The 21,115-nt window shown below is 47.2% G+C and overlaps 3 protein-coding genes and 1 non-coding gene across 10 annotated transcripts; 3 read left to right on the top strand and 1 right to left on the bottom strand.

Moving 5' to 3' along the window:
- Positions 1 to 1,431: 1,431 nt before the first annotated feature.
- Positions 1,432 to 6,565, bottom strand: LOC117845940 (protein ROOT PRIMORDIUM DEFECTIVE 1). Of its 7 annotated transcripts, none has more exons than XM_034727017.2 (5): positions 4,862 to 6,565; positions 3,097 to 4,034; positions 2,388 to 2,782; positions 1,945 to 2,310; positions 1,432 to 1,850 (listed from the first exon to the last, which is right to left on the bottom strand). In XM_034727017.2, the coding sequence occupies exon 1, from the start codon at positions 6,513 to 6,515 to the stop codon at positions 5,142 to 5,144; it is 1,374 nt and encodes a 457-aa protein (XP_034582908.1). In that variant the 5' UTR covers positions 6,516 to 6,565; the 3' UTR covers positions 1,432 to 1,850; positions 1,945 to 2,310; positions 2,388 to 2,782; positions 3,097 to 4,034; positions 4,862 to 5,141. The 7 variants fall into 7 exon arrangements, with proteins under 7 accessions (XP_034582908.1, XP_034582910.1, XP_034582912.1 ...); XM_034727019.2 differs by having other exon boundaries at positions 1,945 to 2,286; XM_034727021.2 differs by having other exon boundaries at positions 1,945 to 2,782; positions 3,097 to 3,718; positions 3,937 to 4,034.
- A 4,744-nt stretch (positions 6,566 to 11,309) lies between these two features.
- On the top strand, positions 11,310 to 14,288 carry LOC117843599 (RHOMBOID-like protein 2). The gene is made up of 5 exons (XM_034724249.2): positions 11,310 to 11,781; positions 12,869 to 13,032; positions 13,240 to 13,406; positions 13,494 to 13,741; positions 13,956 to 14,288. Exons 1-5 carry the CDS (start codon positions 11,492 to 11,494, stop codon positions 14,065 to 14,067), a joined length of 981 nt encoding a protein of 326 aa, XP_034580140.1. The 5' UTR covers positions 11,310 to 11,491; the 3' UTR covers positions 14,068 to 14,288.
- Positions 14,289 to 14,372: 84 nt separating this feature from the next.
- TRNAK-UUU (transfer RNA lysine (anticodon UUU)) lies at positions 14,373 to 14,444 on the top strand. The gene has a single exon. It is a non-coding gene; the product is annotated as a tRNA-Lys (tRNA).
- A 1,241-nt stretch (positions 14,445 to 15,685) lies between these two features.
- Positions 15,686 to 20,872, top strand: LOC117843598 (plant UBX domain-containing protein 8). The gene is made up of 10 exons (XM_034724248.2): positions 15,686 to 15,930; positions 17,084 to 17,145; positions 17,241 to 17,772; positions 17,915 to 18,015; positions 18,107 to 18,326; positions 18,408 to 18,596; positions 18,677 to 18,841; positions 19,161 to 19,304; positions 19,423 to 19,479; positions 20,436 to 20,872. Exons 1-10 carry the CDS (start codon positions 15,847 to 15,849, stop codon positions 20,547 to 20,549), a joined length of 1,668 nt encoding a protein of 555 aa, XP_034580139.1. The 5' UTR covers positions 15,686 to 15,846; the 3' UTR covers positions 20,550 to 20,872.
- The last annotated feature ends 243 nt before the right edge of the window (positions 20,873 to 21,115 follow it).

Below are 21,115 nucleotides of genomic sequence, written 5' to 3'. Positions count from 1 at the left end.
TCCAGCAAACGAGATCTCTAGGATTGCAACTTGCAATAGCCGATCGCTCTCGTTCCTTCCAATGTCCTTGTGCAACACGAGAACTGCCGCTCGTTCCCGTACGAAGATACGAACCGAACAATCATGACCGGTGGGCGGTGGCACAACCAAACACAGTGTCACTTTTCTGGTACCGTGGCTACGTAGTTGACTACTAAAAAAAGTTCGAACTCGGGAGCAACTGCACGGACCCAAATTTCTCCGCGCACGAACGCGTCCCCCCGTGGCTGTATCCGTGGGTACCGATGGTGCCAGTGCAAGTGACGACCGTGCCCGCCCGCCTGCCTGGTTTGCGGCTTTAAATTGCGTGAGCTTTCCGAGAGAGGGAAGTGCCGGCCGACAGCTAGGTGGCCAGCCGGCATACGCCTGCCTCCGGGCCGGGGAGAGCGTACGGCGGAGATGGCGTCGGGGGCCTGGACGCTGCGGCCTGGGTGCCTGATCTGATCGCCTCCGGGGGAGCCGCGGTACGGGGCCGGGACCGGCAGCCCGGCACGGCGCGAACGGCGCGCCGCTCACTCCCCCGAGTCGCCGTTGGCGGCGGCGCACAGTGCCGGCCCGACGCGCGCACGCGCGGCGACGCCACGCCCCTGCCACTTGCCGCGCCGAGCGCGGCACAGCAAGTCTTCCTCCCCTACCCAGTACGCTGCTTTGTAGAGTGACGTCCTGCCAGGAAACGGCCGGTTCTTGTTGACTTATCTGGAAACTTGTTCATATAAGCTTATACTAATCCAGTCCACTTAGCACTAGCAGAGTAAACAACTTTACCGGTGTTCACATTTCTTGGTCCAGTGACCAATGTGCAATCATGAATTACCGTTCACGTACAGTGATCGTGTACAGTTTACCTGCGCGATAGCTGTAGCTGTCGCTGCACACTCCAACCGCAAGATCAACCGCACGTCAGCACAGGGGCCCACTGGCAGTTTGACGGCAGGTCGGCCAGCAGCAGTTTCGTCAAATCTTTCGCATGCTAACAAAAAGGTTGGCAGGGAGAAAGCTACAGATGCAGTCAAAAAAAAAAGGGAGAGAGAAAAAGGAGACGCTGACAGTTATACCGACCCGTCGCGATCACGAGCCTGACTTGCCCGGCAAAAGATCATGCTAGGCTGCTGCTTCTGCGTGCCTGCGTCTGATCTTGGCAGCGAAGATCAGCAGAGGCCGCGTAGATACTTGAAGGGGAAACGGCTTGCGAAATTGAGAGGGTACCCCTGTTCGGCGTCTCGTCATTGGCGTGGTGGTAAACACAGTTTCGTGTAAGATGTCGACGTCCGTGTAGATATATCCTAAAGAAGTGAAGATTACCACAGCATGAATTGTTATTAGTCCTGCGTGAAGAACTGTACACTGACGTCTGACGAGCTGTGTTTTCTTGCTTCACGTGGGCGGTGGGCCTGTTCCCAAGTGTCTTTCATTCTCATATTTTCCTCGCTTGTGATCCCTGTGGAAGAACACCATACACTGTCATTGTACGCTAGTACACTACACCATTTTTGGCATTTCATGTCGAGAGGTATCCACTAATCCATCCACGTATTTCGGCTCTCGAGCCAAAAGTTTGCGCAGCACCAGTAGTGGAAGCAAATGCTGAAATGCAATTACAAATGCAGCCTTAACCAGTTGCGGTCCAACGCTAGTCGGACGCCTGGAATCCGATGGAGTACCACTGCCCCAGACTCACTGCCTGGGACCAGCCGGCTGGGAAAAGTCATGGAGCTGTCTTTGAGTTCCATTTCTTCAGCCTCAGCAGAGATAAACAAGAAGATTCAGCACACGTTACATCACATTTGATTGACGCCGGCAACACCAGAATCCTGCAGGACAGGTGCATTGTTTTATGTTAGACCATCGAGACGCTAACTTCTGAAAGCAGAAACAGAAATCCTCTGACGTCCAACTCTTCCTTACCATTGGTTTGCTGTTTAAAAATTTCTGGAGGTCTCGAAATCCTCTGACGTTCCCCTGATGGCCTCCTTGACCTCCGAACAAACTGTACGGCGGCATCCGCGTCAGCTTCCTGATCCCTCCCAGATCAGAGCCTACGCGTGACACGTATTCATCTTCCATTTGACAGCAAACAGCAACCAAGCGACTGAAGGTTGTTGAACCGTAGCAGTCAGCGAAATAGAGATCCAGCGATGCACCCAATGCCATTGAATCACCTCAAATGATGGGTGGGCTTGTGCAACGCTAGCTGTGGATCAATCTGAGCCACCAAATTGCGGAGGCTCAACAGCGATGGCAGTTACTCTAAACCACACCAAACAAGCCCACCTAAAACGTCCATTAGCCCTTAACTCCGATTAGCACAGTTTGTTCAGGAATTGAAAGCTAATGCGATGCCAGCATACCTGTCACGCCAAAAGGAACCAGCTAGTACAGGGAACATGTGAATCGCCTCCACGTCTGATGATCATTGTACAGAAAACATGGCATATCTCTTTGCGCCAGATCATTCCAGAAATGTAGTTAGCCACGTGCTAGACACTATAACAAGACACTGCATAATTGGTGCACGAAAGTAGGGCTATCTTTGAATATTTCCACATAAGAAGTAATAATGGAACGAGGAAAACTAAAGGACAAAAGAGATTCCAAAACTGAAAACAAAGCTAGGATGTGTCATCTAGATCATCCACAAAGTGGCCTGTTCTGTGCATTTTAATCTTGTGCACTTTCGTATGGTAAAACGAAGTTTGAGCCTCATTGATGAACAAGACAATATCCTTCAGCGGGTCAGCCACTGCTGCCAACACAAAATCAAATCAGAAGTAGACCATTAAATGGTAGCATCTAAAAATACTAGCAGATAGACAGGTTTTCAGGGGAAAAAGATGGACAGATAGCTAGAGAGCAAATAACAAGCGGAACCAAGTTCCGTCAAACAAGAAGACCAAATGAGAAATGACAAGAACTGTCTTCTGACACACGAGACAAGATTATTATGGAGTTGACAATCTCAAGTGGCAAACTGACAGTAAGTCAGTTTAGGTCTAAATACAACGAAATCCAACCATTGTGGAATGAATTGGTAAAACAAACATTGCAAACTAAGCTCACCATCCATGCCAAAAATCCAGAGGTCAACATTTTCGAAATCACAGCATCTTGAGGGCTGTGAGGCATGATACTGTAGGTGACATCATGTACCAACTATTGTCCTTAGGATGCTTGTCTTTTTAGCTGCAGTTCAAAGTTTTGAAATGATAGTACTGTAGAATAACACAAGCAGCACTAAGACAGGTCCAATTGACTACGTGCACCTGTTCAGTGTATATGGCAGAGGCATAACAGTGACAACTGACAACACAGAGTCACAGACCACCCCATGACCTATCAGCATGACATCCGGCTTCACGGCGAACACTTGATCAGACCTGAATAAAGCCAACTGCAGTGATACAGGAACCTTCATCATTCTGTAATTCTGTTCCAATCTGAATGGACTAGTCATGTACAGTTAGTACTCTGGTTTCATCATCGGCTTCTGCTCTGTCTATTGATTGTTCTTTCAATCATGAAAAACTCGGTTCATTACATCAACACCAAAGCTTCGCCCAGACATTCAGATCAAAACATTTGTTGATTTTCTATTTTTCTTTAGTTTTAAGTTTTAACAGGAAAGTGAAAGAATCCCAGCTGATAATCAAGGGACTGTAGATATTCAGGATAGGAGCAATGTCTGAAAGATCAGAAAAGCCAATTAGATTTGCATGTCTGGCATGCAGCCACAGAGTGTCTGAGTGCAATAGAACCATTTCTTCAGCAGATTTCAGTCAGCTATTTGGTAAGCGTGATGCTGCTAATCAGTTGATTTATAGTTGCGTACATAGATCATAGATAATAGCAACCTCCTTTTATTGAGTATAGAGTATAGATAAAGCAAAAGAACAGACTTACATCATTTAGCTGATGAGCTATTAGCCACCAAGACCCGAGCCTTTCTTTTATTGAACCTCACAATGATCAATGAGGTTAGACTTGCTCAGTCGATGGACCTGATAGGGCATATGGGAAACCAATATCTCAGTTTGGGAATGCTGTAAGTTATAGGATTCGAAACAGCTATTCCAATGGGCTTCGAACAAACAAACCAACTGAAAGATGATGCATAAACACTGCAAGTCAAAATGCAACAGTCCTCAGCAAACTAAGTATCATGAGCACAGACCAAGGACTGGCCCAAATCCCGGCTCAATCTACAAACTCTGCCTGCATCAGAAAACTGGCATAGGGGCCAAACATATGGTTGCTGGTCTATCTGGAAGGCAAAATGTACCCAGCAGTTACCCTAAAACTTTAAATGTGTTGTTTTAAGCTAATATTAGTATATATGCTAGATTAAAATCAACATCTACAAGTTTATATGGTTCAACCATTACACCTCCAAATATGTTTTCATGACATAGCAAGACAGAAAAAAACAATTGCAAGTAATAATGTAATGTAAAACAGTTGGTCAATCCGTGCAAATGTAGCATATATGATTTGAAGTAAAAGACCTCCTTTAATTCAATGACTTAAGAAGTACCTTCACTCTGTTTGTTTCCCTTTACAATTTTTTTTATTTCACTCAGTTCATACTGAATGGATGCAGATAAGAACAGATTCCCTGTTGGTGTTATTGCACACCATTTTAATTGTTTGCGTACTTGTAAGGAAGAATCAAGAAAACAATCGCATAGCTAATGTTAATCCTAAACATAAACTGGATTTCAGTGGGCCAAATGAAGACAGAGTGGATCCACATGCCAGAGTACTAACAACACTTAACCAATTAGGCATAGAAGCATAAGCTCTGAGTTCTGAAAGGTGTTCGCCTGACCCTGAAATCTGTCTTCAGATGAGGGAGTGCAAGGGGAGGAGGCCATCCAACCATCGTTGCACATAGGTCTTCACTTCCCCAGTTCAGTAATGCACATTTTACTCATGGAGCCATCAGTTTTTGCCTGAGACTCCGCTCCTTTTGAAGACTCCCAATCACATCAACACAAAATCACAACACCATGGTGATGATGCCAAGACACGAAGTTAACCTTTCCAAATGGGGGCAGAGACTGTAACCTTCCAAGTTGACACCCAATGCCACCATATGATTCTATTCCTCAGTCAATGTAGAGTGATTCAACACCCGAGTCTTCCTCACTATCGGCACCATCAGTATCAGCATGCTTTTTCCGGCCACCTCCATCACCAAGAAACTCATCCCTTAATTCAGCACCACCGCGGCGACCACCACCAAGCTCATCCCATTCCCGACCCATGCTGGTGAACATCCGGTCCAAATTCGCCTTCTGTGGGCTGATCATGAGCAGCTCCTCCAGCTTCCGTCTCGCCTCGTGTACCTCATTTGGTTCAACAAGTTCCCCCTTGTAATACGCCTCCCTGAGGAACACTGTATGCAGCTTCCCCTGATTTCCCCTAGTGGATATGTAAAATATGCCCTGATACTTAAGTAAGAACTCCTTGATCTTCTTGGGCACACCCAGCGCCTCCCGGAACAGTGCGAGGCGCTCCAGTGTAGTGCGCTTCTCAACGGTCAGTGAGAGCAGCTCATGGACAGCAGCGACCGCGCGCTTCTCCATGCGGCGTTGTGCCTCAAGCGAGCGCAGGTCATGGCTCGAGACGTCCGCGTAGGGTGACGCGTAGGGGAGGCGCTGCCATTTCCAGACAGCAATCCGGAAGTACTTGCCGATCTTAAACCCCGGCGGGAAGCGGATGGGGAACGCAAAACGTGCATCCTCCTCGCCAGAATCGGGGGCGCGGTGCTCGCGGTAGTGGCGCTCCCGGGCGCGCTCGACCGCGGCGACGGTGAGGTCGGGCGGGTCTGCGGGGGAGGGCAGGAACTCGACGAAGCCGTCGGGGGTGAGGCGGAAGAGGGAGGGGTTGGACTGAATGATGGATTCGGCGAAATCTTCGGGGAAGCCGAGGTCGCGGCGGAGAAGGTGGATGTGCTCGAGGCGGAGGCGGTGGTGCGGGGGCGCGAGGAGGAGGAGCTTGCGGAGGCGGATGACGGAGGCGGAAGGGAGGGCGGCGGCGACAGCCTCGGCCTCGGCGTGGAGCGCCGCGGCGGCGCGCGGGGTGAGGCGGGCGTGGAGCATGCGGTGGACGGGGTGGAGGAAGAGGTGGAAGGCGTGCGCGTGGCGCAGGAGGAAGCGGCCGGCGTCAAGGGGCGCGAGGCGGAGCTGGCGGCGAGCGAGGGCGCCGAGGCGGGTGAAGGGTACGGACACGGCGCCGCTACCGCCGCCGCGGGAGGGCGCGGTCGGGGCGGTGGCGTAGAGGATGAGGGAGTAGAGGGCGTGGAAGCGGCGGACGCGCTTCTGGACCTCCATGATGCCGTCGAAGGCGTGGTCGCGGACGCGCTGCTGCTTCTGAGGGATGGAGGTGGACTTGGAGGAAAAGAGGGCCGCCCCCGCCCCCACCGGAGCGGCCGCACGCGGCGGTGGCGGCGGCCGGAGGGCGGCGATGCGGCGGAGCATGGAGACTTGGGAGGGGATTTTGCACGGGGGTGACTGACTGGTGGGGGTAGGGTGATAGGGGTTGAAGGGTTTAACTGTATTGGGTTGGGTCAGGCCTTTAGATGGGCTCAGGTGGTGTATAGTTTCAGGCCTTTTCGGCTGGGCTTGGACTTTTGCATCCATTTTGCTGAACAAGCCCAGCCAAGAGCCAACCATATATTTTGAATCTCGTTTCTTTTTCTCTCGCACCTTTTTTTATAAAGGATTTTCTCTCGCACCTTGGGTCCATTTTCGATTTCGTTTGAAGCACCTTGATATTTAGAATAGATGTACGGAATGATATATAACACGGTACATTATAATTATTTTCTTGCTTACAAAAAATTAACTTTGAAGTGTACTACTTCAACATTTTGAATATGCGTGTTCAATATCTTGGTATTTCTTTATAACGCAAAATACTGAACTAGTTTATATTAAATGTTGCTTTATGTTTCATAGTTTATTAAATTAATTTTAAAAATATCTAAACATGTGCAAATGTACAAATTGTTGATAGAAGTCCTGCAGTCAATACATGCAAAACAAAATCGAGTAATAGTTTAGGGATGTTATGACTTCTTTCTAATTAAATAATAAAGCATATAGGTAGATACCATCATGCCTAACATGGGTTGGGCTTCATCTACGGAAGGAGTTTTTGTCATACCAACACCTTATGTTTATACTAGGGCCTAGTTTGTTTGTCATTTTTTTTAGTAACGCTGTAGTCCCATATAATCATATCCTTGCCACCAGAACTTAGCCAACCTGCGAAGATAAACACAATTTAAGGGGTATTTGGATACCCCTGCTAAACTTTAGCACCTGTCATATCAGATGTTTAATACTAATTAGGAGTATTAAATATAGTCTAATTACAAAACTAATTGCACAAATGGAGTCTAATTTGCGAGACGAATCTATTAAGCCTAATTAGTCCATGATTTGACAATGTGGTGCTACAGTAACCATTTGCTAATGATGGATTAATTAGCCTTAATAGATTCGTCTCGCGAATTAGACTCCATATGTGCAATTAGTTTTGTAATTAGCTCATGTTTAGTCCTTCTAATTAGCATCCGAACATTTGATGTGATCCTGATAAAGTTTAGCACCTCGTATCCAAACATCCCTTTAGCAAGTTTTGCACTGTTGTAAACTCTATCTCTCTGATGGGGAAGCCTCTTCCCTCCGTTTACTTAAAAAAGTAATAGCAAGGTTTCGAGTATACCAAATAAGCAATGTGGTGATGAGTTGTAAAAAAGAAACTCAATTCTTGGGGAAAGACCTCCATAGAGACATTGTGTGAGAGGTAGAAAGTAAACCTCCGGCCACGGTCAAGAAGACCCCGTGAGTCTCGGCTTCTGCCAACGAGAAGATTCTTTTAACTCTAGTTCCGTAAATTCCGTTACCATGGAGATCGTAAACTAGAAACTCTTACGCAAAGTGGTCAGGGGTGAATGAATACAAATATAAGTATATGGTTATCTTGTTCTAAACAAAGTCTAGTTTTCCAAAGTTCTAAGGTGTATGTGGACTTTAAAAATATGGTAATGCTACTATCCGGCCGTCCGACGCGTCGTGGAAATATCGGACAGGACGTGTGCCACGTGAGGGTCAGCCAGCCTCCCACCGATAACACCCCTCCCTTTGTTTTTTTTACCATAGCTTATCATTTTACTCCAAACCTTATCCATTCGTCTTTTCACCAGGCACCACTCACGTCTCCATCTCTCTGGGCCGCGCGGCAGGCAGCACATGCAGGCGCGCGACGTGACCGGCGGCGCAGCGGCGAGGCTGCCGACGAGCGCTGGGGCGCGCGCGGGCAGAGGGCATGGTGGCGAGGCTGGCGGCGGCTGCCAGTAGGTGTGGGCGTCGTGGGTACAGGGCCTGGTGGTGGCCAGCAGGCGTGGGCGAGCACGGGATCCGGTGGCCCTCTCCTCGACCCCGGCGAGATACAAGCAAGCCCCTGACCCTCCCCTACCCCAGCCGGTGGCGCCCTCCCTAGATTCGGCAGCGTCTCCTCTCCTTTGGCCGACGACGGGCAGGCTGGTCGTCGTGGATCTGAGCGGGCTCAGTCTCCTCCGCGTGATGCTCGACGTCGTAGCGAACTGGAGCAGTAGAAGCTCGCGCCTACTGATGGCTCCACGTTGCAATAGGTACCTCCTGGTGTTGCAATAGTTATTTTAGGATGTTGCAATAGTGTTTTGATGTTTCATCTGTTTTGCAACACTCCGACTTGCTAGCAATCGGGTGTTGCACCAACTTGTTCATGATGTTGCATATAGTTGTTTTCTTTGTTTCGGTCTTTTATTCTTTCATTGTTACAATGCTGTAAGAGATACTTTTTTTGTTGTTGCAATGTATCTGTTTTGAATGTTGCACGAAGCGGTTCGAGATGTTTCATGCACGTAAAGGTGTTGCAATCCTCGTGTTGCAAGTGTTGATTTTTGACGTTTCGATAGTTATTGTTCAATGTTGCTACGGAGCGTCCGATAAAAAAAAAATTATCGGACGTCCGGGCGCCAGTACATCCGTTAAAAATATTTAGTAAAAGTTTTTAACAAAGCCTATTATTGGTTGTGTGAGGTCGTAAAGACCGGAGGCTGTTCCTTTTTCTAGCTAAAAGAAAAAACAGTCTATGCTGCGAAAAAGATACGAGATACAATGTCAGCTGCCCTAAACTATACAGGCACATTCGACACCGAGATATCCCTATTAACATATCCGATTTCCCATATTGATATAATCAGAGCGAGGTTGATTTAAGATTTATGGAGGACCTTACTATAGTTTTTTTTAAGATAAAGTTAACTATAGTAATTCATGAACAAACGCTATGTGGTTGAATCAGGGGCGCAATGGCGCATACAAAGAGCTTTGCTATTCATCGACGGAGAACGAACGAATGCTTGTTGGAACCGGTAAGGTTTCAGCCTTCAGGAGGTGCAGACCGCAGAGAGTTTCTTTCTGAAACGTAAAGGATGCGGAGGGTTTCACTTTCACCCCCATCCCGATTTGTATCACAGCAAACCAGGCCCAATAGATCTCATCATCTCGAATGAAACTATCCTAATGCAAGCGAGTCGTGCAAATGACAGTGGCGGCCATGAGCCCGCGACCCGTACTGGTGCAATGCCATTCGGTGGGGTGTGCGATGGCAGTAAACGCCATCACAAGTGCAGCGACGAATGGGCCCAGGACAGCTTTGCCGCGTGGAAATGATTGAGAGGCGTTGGGACGTCGTCAGAGCACAAGCTTAACCAGGCAACGGTTTACAGGGACTTTGAGTGGACGGACGGTCTGCGCCCAAGCTGCCACCGCCATGTGGACGCGAGGTACACCACTCGCATCCACAAGTGCGCAACAAGCTCGCTGCTTGGGCGCTGGCTGAGCTAATCCGTGCGGACCAGCTGCTGAGGAGGTGAAAGAAAAGTGAGGAGTCACTGGTACAGTTGGCGTTTCGTGTTGGCAATCGCGCATGGGGGAAGCAATCGCTGTCGAGCAGGAAATAGGCACGCGACCGAACGCGAGGTGGGCGATGTGAGTCGAGCTAGCTAGCAAATGGCAGCGCAAGCTCACTGGCTGGCAGTCCCACATGCCGATGCCATCGCTTCGCCTCTGGTGAGTGGCGACAGTGAGGATTGAGGAAGGCATGCATGGCTGCAGGGATCAGATCGACGGCGCAACGAGCGGCCACCGACGGTTAGGCCGATGCGACAGGGGCGTCACAGCCCGCGCGTATCGCGTACGTGACGTGACCGTTCCATGCGGCGCGGCGCGAACGCGACGGCGCATCCTTCGCCGGCCGCCAAGTGATTCCAATCGCGTGCGCGCGGCGTCGCTCGGTCCGGGCGCGACGGGACGGCGCCCACGAGCCGTGACGCAACGCAACGCAACGGCGCGCCAGTTTCGGCGCACTGTGCATCCGCGTGAATGCAGCGCAGGACGGGCATGCACCGACGACGCAGGTTCCCCCGGCCCACAGAAAAAGCTGGATCTCCCACAGTTATATCGCGGTCGGCCGCAAGCCGCAAAGCTCAGCGCAGCGCAGAGCCCAGATCCGTCACGGTTCACAGTGACGGCACCTGCCCCCAATCGGAATGGGTTAACTAGCAGCGTCAGTGGATATACAAATTCGACACGGGAAGTTTGTTTACCCGGCGGTCCCGTGCCGTACCGGACCACGGTAAGCAGTAAGCTACGGAAGCCGACGGCGACGGCCGCGACGGCGGCACGCCACCAGCCCACCACCTGGCCCAGCGACACCGCACCACCTCAACGCGCTCTCGCCGCCCGCCCACATCCCGGCCTCTCGCGGTGACGTGCCGTGCCGAGGCGCGGCACCTGCTCGTCCGCCTCGGCATCCACACGCTTCGCGCCTCCTCCTCACGTCACGCGCGTGTCCCCCGCACCCCGCGCGCGCGGCCTAATCCGCTTGGCGCTCGGCGCGCGCGGGAGGAGTCGCCGCCTCGCGCTCGCCTGCCTGCCTCGTCTCAGCTCGGCATCCCTTCTTCCTCACGCCGAGCAGTTACTCTTACTCCAGCCAGCCCCACCCGCTCCCCGCAAGTGAACCCAGCCAACCGTTCCGCTCAGCTAGGCCGCGGAGGCGCGGACAGCAACGTCTCACCGCCCGGTGGTCCCAGCTCTCCGCGGGCCCCGCACGCCAGCCTGACGGCGCCCCACCCACCGCGGGCCCTTGCGGTCGCTGTCGCCGGTGTACCCAGCCGCGCCCGCACCATTTCATTTCTCTCCTCCCCCCTCTGGCCTCTACTCCTCATCAGCTCTTCTTCACCTCGCTTCCAAGCGACACCCAAACCGGCAGCGGCAGCGAGCGGCAACAGCCACCACCACCACTTGAGCAGTTGAGCTTCCCCCTTGGCTTCCACTCCACTGAAGCGGGCGGAAAAGGCGGGAGCGGGCAGGCGAGAGGGAGGAGGAGGGGAAAAAAGGCCATGGCGAGCAACGGCGACGGGAAGGGCCGCGTGGCGGCGGCGGCAGCCGGGGGAGGGTACGGCTACGGCTACGGCTACGGCGGGTACGAGGGGCCCGAGGAGCGCAAGTGGTGGCCGTGGCTCGTGCCCACCGTGATCGTCGCCTGCATCGCCGTCTTCGTCGTCGAGATGTACGAGAACAACTGCCCCAAGCACGGGAGCCCGCTCGGGGAGTGCGTCGCCGGCTTCCTGCGCCGCTTCTCCTTCCAGCCGCTCCGGGAGAACCCGCTCCTCGGGCCGTCGTCCTCCACGTACGTTGTCGCTGCACGAGCTTTGCGTTTCTTTGGTTGTGCGGCCGCGCGTGCCAAACAGGACCCCAATTAGGGTGTTTTGGGTGCGCTCGAGGTGGAATTTGGTGAGGAGATTCGCGAATTCAGGGGGGTTATTTTGCTTTCGGGATCTTTGGGATAACAGAAAGTTGAGGTTTTACCATGTTCATGGTTAACTGTTTAGCAAAGGTTGCAATTTTGGGTGGTTTAGAGCTCGCACTCTGTTGCAAGAGCTGGCAATTTTGTTGGCGCGAGGTCTAATTGGGAAGAAACGAAATCTCTGATCATTTCTGCTAGTGTTCGAAGCTTTTGGTCTCGTAGAATCTAGTCTGGAACTATTGCTTCTAAGCTTTAGTTTCCTTTTCCTTGTGTTAAGTCCTTTTCACCTTTTAATGCTTTGGAAGTCTTCGAGGCAGGGGAATTTTTGATTTGACCTTGACATTTCAGATCTCCGTCGGGACTAGCTTGAACTGATCTAAAACTTTGCAATTTCGATTTATCTGTCCAATCAACTCGATAGCTTCAGCTCCCCTGCAGTTTATCTGATAGACGGTGGGGTCTATTATAGTTCTGTACACTTACACTGCACGCTCTGGAAATGGTTTAGATGTTATATACACCGCAGTTCTTTAGTACCAAAATCACAGACAGGCCTGATCACAGAGACTGTCAGCAATGATGTTCATGATGGGTACTGTTAAAGTTTTGACACTTCTGTCGGAATATAGGTGGTAAATGTGCGACAAGGTTATGTTGCAGGCGTAGGATCCTGTATTATAGTATGTTCTACCTAGATGGAACCATCTGAGCCGCTTTGACTTGTGTTTGTTTTACCTCTGGCCTTTGCAGAACAAGATAAGATAATAGCACATTCTGGAGTTACCTGCTCGACCGTACTTGCATGCCTCCTTGTTTTAATTGTAGCTTATAGTATGCTCTGGGATTGCTGCTCCGGGACCATAAAGTTTATGTTTTGTCATCGTGAATTTCTTCTGGATCATACTGCGCCTATTATATAGTGTAGGATTTATGTGATTATTGTACTAACACTAGTATTTTTTTTTGCCAGTTTGGGGAAAATGGGAGCTCTTGACTGGAACAAAATCGTTCATCAGCACCAAGGCTGGCGCCTTATTAGCTGCATCTGGCTTCATGCTGGTCTTATCCATTTGGTTGTGAACATGCTAAGTTTGCTGTTTATTGGAATCCGCCTTGAACAGCAATTTGGATTTGGTAAGCTTATGACCGTTCTGAATGATTGTTATGATTTCTAACCTCTTGACATTTTGGTTGAAGGATTTTTTTAAAAAAAAAATCTTCTCTTCATTCTCCAATGTAGAGCCAAGCATTCATTTTCAGTTATATGTTTCAATTTTCGTTTTCTATACAGTTGTTACTCATAACCATTCTATACTGACACTTCTTTTTCTTGCCTGGAAGTTCGCATTGGTGCCATATATCTACTATCTGGTTTTGGTGGCAGCGTGCTGTCTGCACTCTTCCTACGGAACAACTACATCTCTGTTGGTGCATCTGGAGCTTTATTTGGCCTGCTTGGATCCATGCTTTCTGAGCTACTCATGAACTGGACTATTTATTCCAACAAGGTAAGTACAGGAGATAGATAAGCATACATTTTGTTCTGTCCAGCTACTTGATAATTGTCTTACACATCTACTTAACTTCTCATGCAGGCAGCAGCCATAATTACTCTCCTGTTTATTATTGCTCTCAACTTGGCTATTGGGATACTACCTCATGCTGACAACTTTGCTCATATTGGTGGATTCGCGACGGGTTTCCTCTTGGGTTTTGTTCTGTTGGCAAGGCCTCAATTTGGATGGATGGAACGCCACGAGTTGCCTCAGACTAGCCAACCTCCCAAGTACAAAGCATACCAATACGTGTTGTGGGTTGTGGCGCTTGTCTTGCTGTTGATAGGGTAAGTGAATGATCAGAATGTGGTTCATTATAATTTGTTGTTGCCACAGTTTTATTTGTCAAACATATCGAAAATGTTGATGCAAAATATGCTTGATTCTGGATTAATGCTTAACACATCTTTATACGAGCTACTAAGCCACGGTTTTATTCCACTTGGATTAATGTTTATGAAAATTTGGAATGGAACTGATGGCAAGAGACTTATGGTGCAGGTTTGTGATTTCACTGGTGATGCTTTTCGAGGGGAAGAATGGGAACGATGGCTGCCACTGGTGCCACTACCTGAACTGCGTGCCAACATCAAAGTGGAAGTGCAACACCTAGGCGCCTCAGTTTTCACTTACACTTCCGGCGAAATATGTAGTGTTCAGATTCAGAAGACCATTTTTTATGCTGTTTGTCTGTAGATATGAACAAAGTTCTTTGTTCTTTTTTTTGGATTGGAGTTTGCTGGTTTCTGTAAACTACTTCGTTGAGCGTTGTATGTTTATAACTCGAGGTTGATACCTTTTCATAAATGTTGTCTAGAACGCCAGATTTTCGCACGTTCTGCTTGTCCGTAATTCGAGCTTCAACTGTAATCATATTGTACTGACTACTAAGGCTTAGTTTAACAACGAGCATCCATAGCCGTCCTAGCTCAGTGGTAGAGCGCGTGGCTTTTAACCACGTGGTCGTGGGTTCGATCCCCACGGACGGCGCTCGTTTTTTTATTTGTTACTTTTTAGCAGCATTTTTCAGCGCCTCGTAAGGGGGACGAAGGTTCACCGGTATGAAACCGTTTTCAACAGCCGTTTAAAATCCTTGCTCGTTCTTCGGATTTGCAGATTTTCAAGTAAGACGAGCAGGGTGAAATATGATCAGACTAATCTTAGGTTAATTTGTGCTAGTGTCGTACCAAAGAACATTTTTTTTCTCGGAAAATGATAATGCACATGTTTCGTATACCAAAGTAGATCCTTACAGCCACGAAAAGAAAAAGGCAACAAATAAGCTTCGGTTAACTCGGATGAACTTAATAGTAAAAGGTAATATGAGGATATAAACAGTAAAAAATTACACATTAGCAGCGTCCAAACAAGATCAATCTTGTATCACAATTTATATAAGCCAGTGAAGGCAAAAGATAGAATTGCATGCATCCATAAGAGGAACCTCTTGGTTGGGTAGGTTGGCAAGCTAACCAAAGTTCAATCTCTTATGTCAAATGATTGTAAGCAAATTATATCTCTCCATCAGAACATCAACATCTGCATTGAAGGAAACATGATAAATGCACTTCAACACTATTTTCTAGAAAACCCTTATAAAAATCAAAATATCAATTTATGGTAATCAAAATGAAAAGCATATCATTTTATAGGAGCAAGCAAGTCAAGATGCAAGGATTGAAACAAACATATATCCATCGCAGAATGTGTATTATTATAAAAAATAGATATATAGCAAATTAGGTATATCAATTTCTTTTTATTATATATTTTGTATAGTCAATGTCCGGATTCAGAAGTGGACGGACCGAATACTTAGACCACTTGATTTTTGTAGATGTTTCGAACTCGTGACAAGACATCCTCTACTAACCAAACAAGCGGTTTAAAGCTTTGTTTTCTTAACAAATGTTTTGAACTCGTGACACGGCACCCTCTACTAATTGAACAAGCATTTCCAATAATTTCCAGCTTGATTTTCTTAAGCAGATGTTTCGAACCCATGACAAGACATCCTCTACTAATCAAACAAACGTTTCTGGTAATTTCCGACTCTATATTCTTAAACAAGTGTTCCGAACTTGTGACACGGCACCCTCTACAAACTGAACAAGCGTTTCCATAATTTGCAGCTTAATTTTCTGTAAGCAGGTGTTTCGAACTCGCGACAAGAACCATTTGCATCTGAGAATACCTTTGGGGTGGTTGTTCAAAGACTTCAGCAAACAAGTCACCGCTCTCAGCTTCAGAGATCAGAATCAGATCACCTGCCTCCCTCTTCAGTTTGTTGCCGGCTCTCTCCCTCTCCCCTCCCCTCCCCCTTCGCGAACCACCCCTCCTATCCTCTCCCTCCTCATCCCTCTGCGCCGCGTCGCTTCCGGACCCTCTCGCCATGGCGAGGCCGCCGCAGGAGGCGATCGACACCTTCGTCAGCATCACGGGGGCGGACGAAGCCCTCGCCGTCCGCAAGCTCGAGGTACCGCCCAAAGCCCCCCTTCCCTTTTCCCTTTCCCACTGTTCAATTCAGGCTCCGGAATCTCGCGGAATCGGCTAGGCTCGTGGCGGATTTGGCCGCGGCGGGTCGGGCGTTAGGGTTTGGCGTTTAATTGTGTCTTTGGGTGGGTGGCGGATGGGGTTGGGGTTGGGGTTTGGGCGTGATGCGATGCGATGTCATCGGGACGTGAGGTGCGCCCGATTTGTGTTGCGAACTTATTGACTCACATGGCTTTTTGAATCGTGGAGTCGCTAGCGAGTGCTGGAATTATTTGACAGTTATGGAATGGAATTACGCTACCAAATCTCCTTGTCCCCTTGCTATTTTTGCTCTTTATCCAGTGGCCCAATTTAGTCACAGGGAATTCAGTTTGATTGACATCGTTTGCATGATCTGGTTCAATTTTTCCTGTTTGAAATGATTTAGTTAGCTCATCCTGGCTTGTAGTATCTTCAGGAATTTCTCTTTCTTGTTAAGTATGTGTTTATAGTTACATTTCCAATAATCCTGTTGAGTGTTTACTACACTTGTTGTAATGTTATCATGCTATCATCTGATGTGCTCGATCCAATCCTAAGATGGAACTCACATAACAGTTTTACTACCATGTCATTCCTATAGTTTTCTTTCTTAGAAGTCTAGATAGCTCTTATCTTAGATATCACCTATGAAGTGGCAGTTGAACTACAACACTATTGTGCCTCCCTAAAGTAAAGAAGGGCCCAAATTGGTCACAGGGCATCCAGTTTGATTAACTTTGTTTGCATGATCTGGTTCAATTTCCTGCTCTTGTTTGAAATAATTTACTTGGTTCATTCTGCATTTGCAGCATCTGCAGAAATTTCTTGTGCTCGTTTACATGAGTGTTTGTAGTGATGTTTCCAATAAGCCTGTTGAGTGTTGACTGCACTTGTATTCATACTATCATCTAATGTGTTCGATCCGGTTGTAAGATGGAATACACATAACAGTTTATCACCTTATTATTCCTATGCTTTTCTTTTTCAGAAGTCTAGCTAACTCTTATCTTATAGATATTGCATCCAAATTGGTAGTTAAACTGTACTATTATTTTGCCTCTGTTGTCATCTACCTATCTTCTAGTCATAGAGGCTAACTGACTAATGTAACCCAGGAACATGGTGGTGACCTCAATCGGGCCATCAATTCACATTTCAATGAAGGAGACAACACACTGTGAGTGTTTCAACTTCTCCCATAGTGTTCGCTTTCGATATCAAAGTTCACTCTTGTCATGCTGTACAGATTAATAATATGTTTGTGCTTTACAGGAATGGAATCAATCAAAACCCTATACCTGCTAGTCGTGAAGATATGATGGACCTGGATGGACCACTTGATAATACATTTCAAAGATCTTTGTTCCCAGAGAATTTCCGTGACCCTTTTGCACTGATGGATCCGGATTTTCAGCAACAATTTTTCGACAGAGTTGGCTCCACTGATAGTGCCAGTCGTGGGCCGATGGTTTCACACCCTAGAGAGGTGAGAGAGATTCCTATCGAAGTTAAGGATGGTGATCCTCAAACGGGTCCATCTGGTCAGGCCCCTGTTATTGAGAATGTTACTGGAAATGAGTCTTCACATGGCCCTGAAGTTCATGAAACTATCATAATTGATGATGAGGATGACATACTGCCATCTGCACCATCCGCTCCTCATGCTAATATCCCTAGCAATACATCTTCTACGCCATCTGCTCCTCCATTGGTTCATGTTAATGATTATGATGATGACATAGAAGAGGAAATGATTAGGGCAGCAATTGAAGCTTCAAAGAAGGATGCTGAAGGACTGGCAAATGTAAGCTGGTTGTGTGTGTGTGTGTGCACGAGCTTATGTACGTGCATGTGCGCGCGCGCGTGCGTGCGTGCTCATATTTTATCTCCAACATGCTTTTGTGAGTTTTGCTATATAGTGTCACTAAGTTTTCAATAATTGTCAGATAGAAGAGCAAGGACGAGATCAACATCCAGAGGGAGTGAACTTGGGTGAGCATTCTTCTGATGGAGCAGACATGGGAACTACGGGTGGGACACTTGAAAGGTGAATATTAACTTTTACCACCCAGCTCTTTACTCAGGTTACTGTACTACAGCATCACTTGATTCCTTATACGCGCCATTTCCTTTTGGAGGCAAGGACTAGCTTCAGGAAAGGCTGGAACATCTAGGCAACCAATAGATGAAGAGAGCTTCCAAGAGGATACTGAAGATGTAGAAGAACAACCGTTAGTCAGACGTCGTTCTAGGCGTGTCCCATCTGAAAACACTGAGTCAGCACAAATGGTGCAATCAGGCCCTCCTAGCCCTGCGCTGAACAATCGCCAGTCTAATGGAGATGATTTCCCATCTGAGGTATTATAATGTGTGATCCCAATCTGAACTAACATAAGATAGCATTTTTTTTCATTTCTGACATCTTTCTTTTCAAAAAAGTGGGGCGGCATTTCTTCTGAAGAACACGATGAAGCTGTTATGCTTGAGGCTGCAATGTTTGGTGGTGTTCCTGAAGGACCAACATATCCTTTCTCCATGCCTTCTCACAGAAGCTCAACTTATTATCCCCCACTGGTGCATTCTCCTTCACCAGCATTAACCGAACAACGGTTGTTACGAGAGCAGCAGGTTTGAGGTCTAAGATTTATCCCTTTTTTTTTGGTAACTGCCACTATATTTGGTGAGGACTATTAAATTTTGATTTACAGGATGATGAGTACCTTGCATCTCTACAAGCTGACCAAGAAAAGGAATTAAAGGCCTTACAGGAGGCTGAGCTCCGCCGCCTAGAAGAAACTGCTGCAAGAGAAGCTGCTCTTGAAAAACAGAAGCAAGAGGACGAGGAAAGACGCAAAAAGCAACTTGAGGAAGAGGTATCTTTCTGTCACATGTAATCTGGAAGTTGAAGGGTTGTAGGCTACAATCTTTGATATTTGAATGGTAGATAATTACATCAGTTTGTCAGTGTAACCATAAACTTAGGGCTCTTGTTATCTTCTGTTTGGATATTTTTTTAGGTTTAGTTGGTGAGTTACACTCATCAGATTAATGTCCTGTGTTTATTGTACTTCACTTCACCAGTTTCCCCTTGGCTTACGTGATCTGTATTTTCATTCTTTATCCTATCTGTTTTTCTTATCTGGATATTTGATTCACTGTTGGCATGTTGTCCCTTATGTTTTATGAAAATAGGAGCTAGAGTCCAATCTCGCGTCTAAGCAAGCATCATTACCATCTGAACCACCTCTGGACATAGAAGGTGCTGTGACAGTTGTAGTTCGCATGCCTGACGGTAGTCGACAGGGGCGTCGCTTTCTCAAAACTGATAAGCTTCAGGTAAACAATTTTGAGCTGCCTGAATCTAGCTAGAACAAAAACGTTAATTGTTCTTGTTTCTTTTTATTACAGCGAGTGATTAATACTTGCTTCTTGGCTTGCTGTGGTTTGCTTGCAGTTCCTATTTGATTTCTTAGACATCGGGAGGACTTGCAAGCCAGGGACCTACAGATTGGTAATCCTCTACCATCATTTTGTGATATTTTTTTGTTTATATATTAAGAAAGAATGTGCCAGTTTCCTGTTTTCTCAAGTAAACCAGTTAAGAGCTACTTTATTCATGAGTTAGGACACTATATGACTTTTGAGTAATTGCTCATGCAGACTTCTGTTGCATTAAACATAAGGCAATAGATTAAATCACATGGTTTAAAGAGAAAGATTAGCTGTGACAACTGAGTGGTTGATGGCCCTGTATTTCTTCACCTTGGCATTTTTATGCTTCTGCCACTGAGGTGCTTTGGGTTAGGCAGTTAGCACCAACAAATTCATCATTTTTTTTTTATTTTCACCGTGGAACACGTTAAACACTAGCCAGACAAGCAAGCACCAGAGTGTTATTACTATTCAGGCTTATATGATCACTTCATCCACATTTATTCAAGTTGTATCTGTCTAGCAGTTCTAGTTTTGTTCACGGTCCATTGCTTTTTGAGGTCTAGCCCTTTAAGAAAATGTTAAAAGTAGCTAGCCTGATGCCCTGATCTGTTATCATTGCACCTGAAAGGGGCTTCGAGAAGAATAGTATAGAGTGACAAGTTAGTGCACTTATAGGGTTGCATATTGAAAATCATTTCCAGTATCCACAAAAAGCTTCGCGGTCTGGATATATGTGGAAACTGGTAGTTTTCCTGGTGGTATTCTGGCAAAATAACAATATATATTTGGCTGGCTAGTAGTATTTCATTCTTTATTGTTTTTTCTGTAAATCATCTATGGTCATATAAAATTGTATTGCTGAGTGGTAACCAGCCAACCATCAATGTGTCAGAATGCCTGAAACAGAGTTCAGTCCATTTAACTATGGCATGCAGATGTTTAATCAACTCTGACTGTTTTTTACACGGCGCCTTTTCATTCTTGTGGCCAAGTTCGTTCAATCTTACATTTTGACCATTCTGTATCATGCAGGTCAGGACATACCCAAGGCGTACCTTTACCACCAGTGAGGGTGACGTATCATTCAGTGATCTTGGCCTCACAAGCAAGCAGGAAGCCCTGTTTCTAGAACATATCACAGAATAGAGCCCGCGTGTTCAGTGCCCCTGCGTGTGTTCGGCATGGTTATTAGAGATATATCATCTGGAACCGGAGGTTTCACATTTTATACTCGCACCTTTTGTTTCTTGGTAAAGATTCAGTCCGTCGAATGGTTGGTTGCGGAAAGGCTAAATTCTTTTGTGGCGCCGTGTCATGACGCTCTGCGCTTTACATGTTTTATATTGCTGTACTATACATATGCCTGCTAAAGAAAGGTTTATGTCAGAGTAAACCGTGAAAAAGAGCCAGGACCCAGGATATGTATACAATGTGACACCATGTACCTATGCATGATCATTCATTTTAAAGAGCCCCCTCTGTGCAAACTGCAAAGCGGTTTTGTATATGTTGTGTGTTTCGGTCTACGCCGTGTAAGCGATGGTGCACTGCCTTGCCTCCGTTGAGAGCACGTGTCCCTGCCTCATGAGCGGTGGTTATGTGCTGGGGGTTGGGGCGTGGGGCGCGGCCGTGTCAGCCAGCGTTGCTGGGGTTCCCGGCTTCGCGTGACGCATTGTGCCCGCTTTGTGCAGACAGATGAGAACATTCGCGCT

Source organism: Setaria viridis, chromosome 2, assembly GCF_005286985.2.
Source record: "Setaria viridis chromosome 2, Setaria_viridis_v4.0, whole genome shotgun sequence".
NCBI lineage: Eukaryota > Viridiplantae > Streptophyta > Magnoliopsida > Poales > Poaceae > Setaria > Setaria viridis.
Note: the sequence above shows the minus strand (reverse complement) of the source record. Positions and strands in the feature narration are given on the sequence as shown.

What these genes read in the sequence shown, in the direction of transcription:
- LOC117845940 (XM_034727016.2), bottom strand. Translation starts at nt 6,515, where the DNA reads ATGCTCCGCCGCATCGCCGCCCTCCGGCCGCCGCCACCGCCGCGTGCG.
- LOC117843599 (XM_034724249.2), top strand. Translation starts at nt 11,492, where the DNA reads ATGGCGAGCAACGGCGACGGGAAGGGCCGCGTGGCGGCGGCGGCAGCC. An exon ending in GGACTATTTATTCCAACAAG is followed by an intron (nt 13,407 to 13,493) that starts GTAAGTACAGGA and finishes CTTCTCATGCAG; the next exon opens with GCAGCAGCCATAATTACTCT. An exon ending in CTTGTCTTGCTGTTGATAGG is followed by an intron (nt 13,742 to 13,955) that starts GTAAGTGAATGA and finishes CTTATGGTGCAG; the next exon opens with GTTTGTGATTTCACTGGTGA.
- LOC117843598 (XM_034724248.2), top strand. Translation starts at nt 15,847, where the DNA reads ATGGCGAGGCCGCCGCAGGAGGCGATCGACACCTTCGTCAGCATCACG. An exon ending in GAGATGATTTCCCATCTGAG is followed by an intron (nt 18,327 to 18,407) that starts GTATTATAATGT and finishes TTTTCAAAAAAG; the next exon opens with TGGGGCGGCATTTCTTCTGA. An exon ending in AGCCAGGGACCTACAGATTG is followed by an intron (nt 19,480 to 20,435) that starts GTAATCCTCTAC and finishes TGTATCATGCAG; the next exon opens with GTCAGGACATACCCAAGGCG.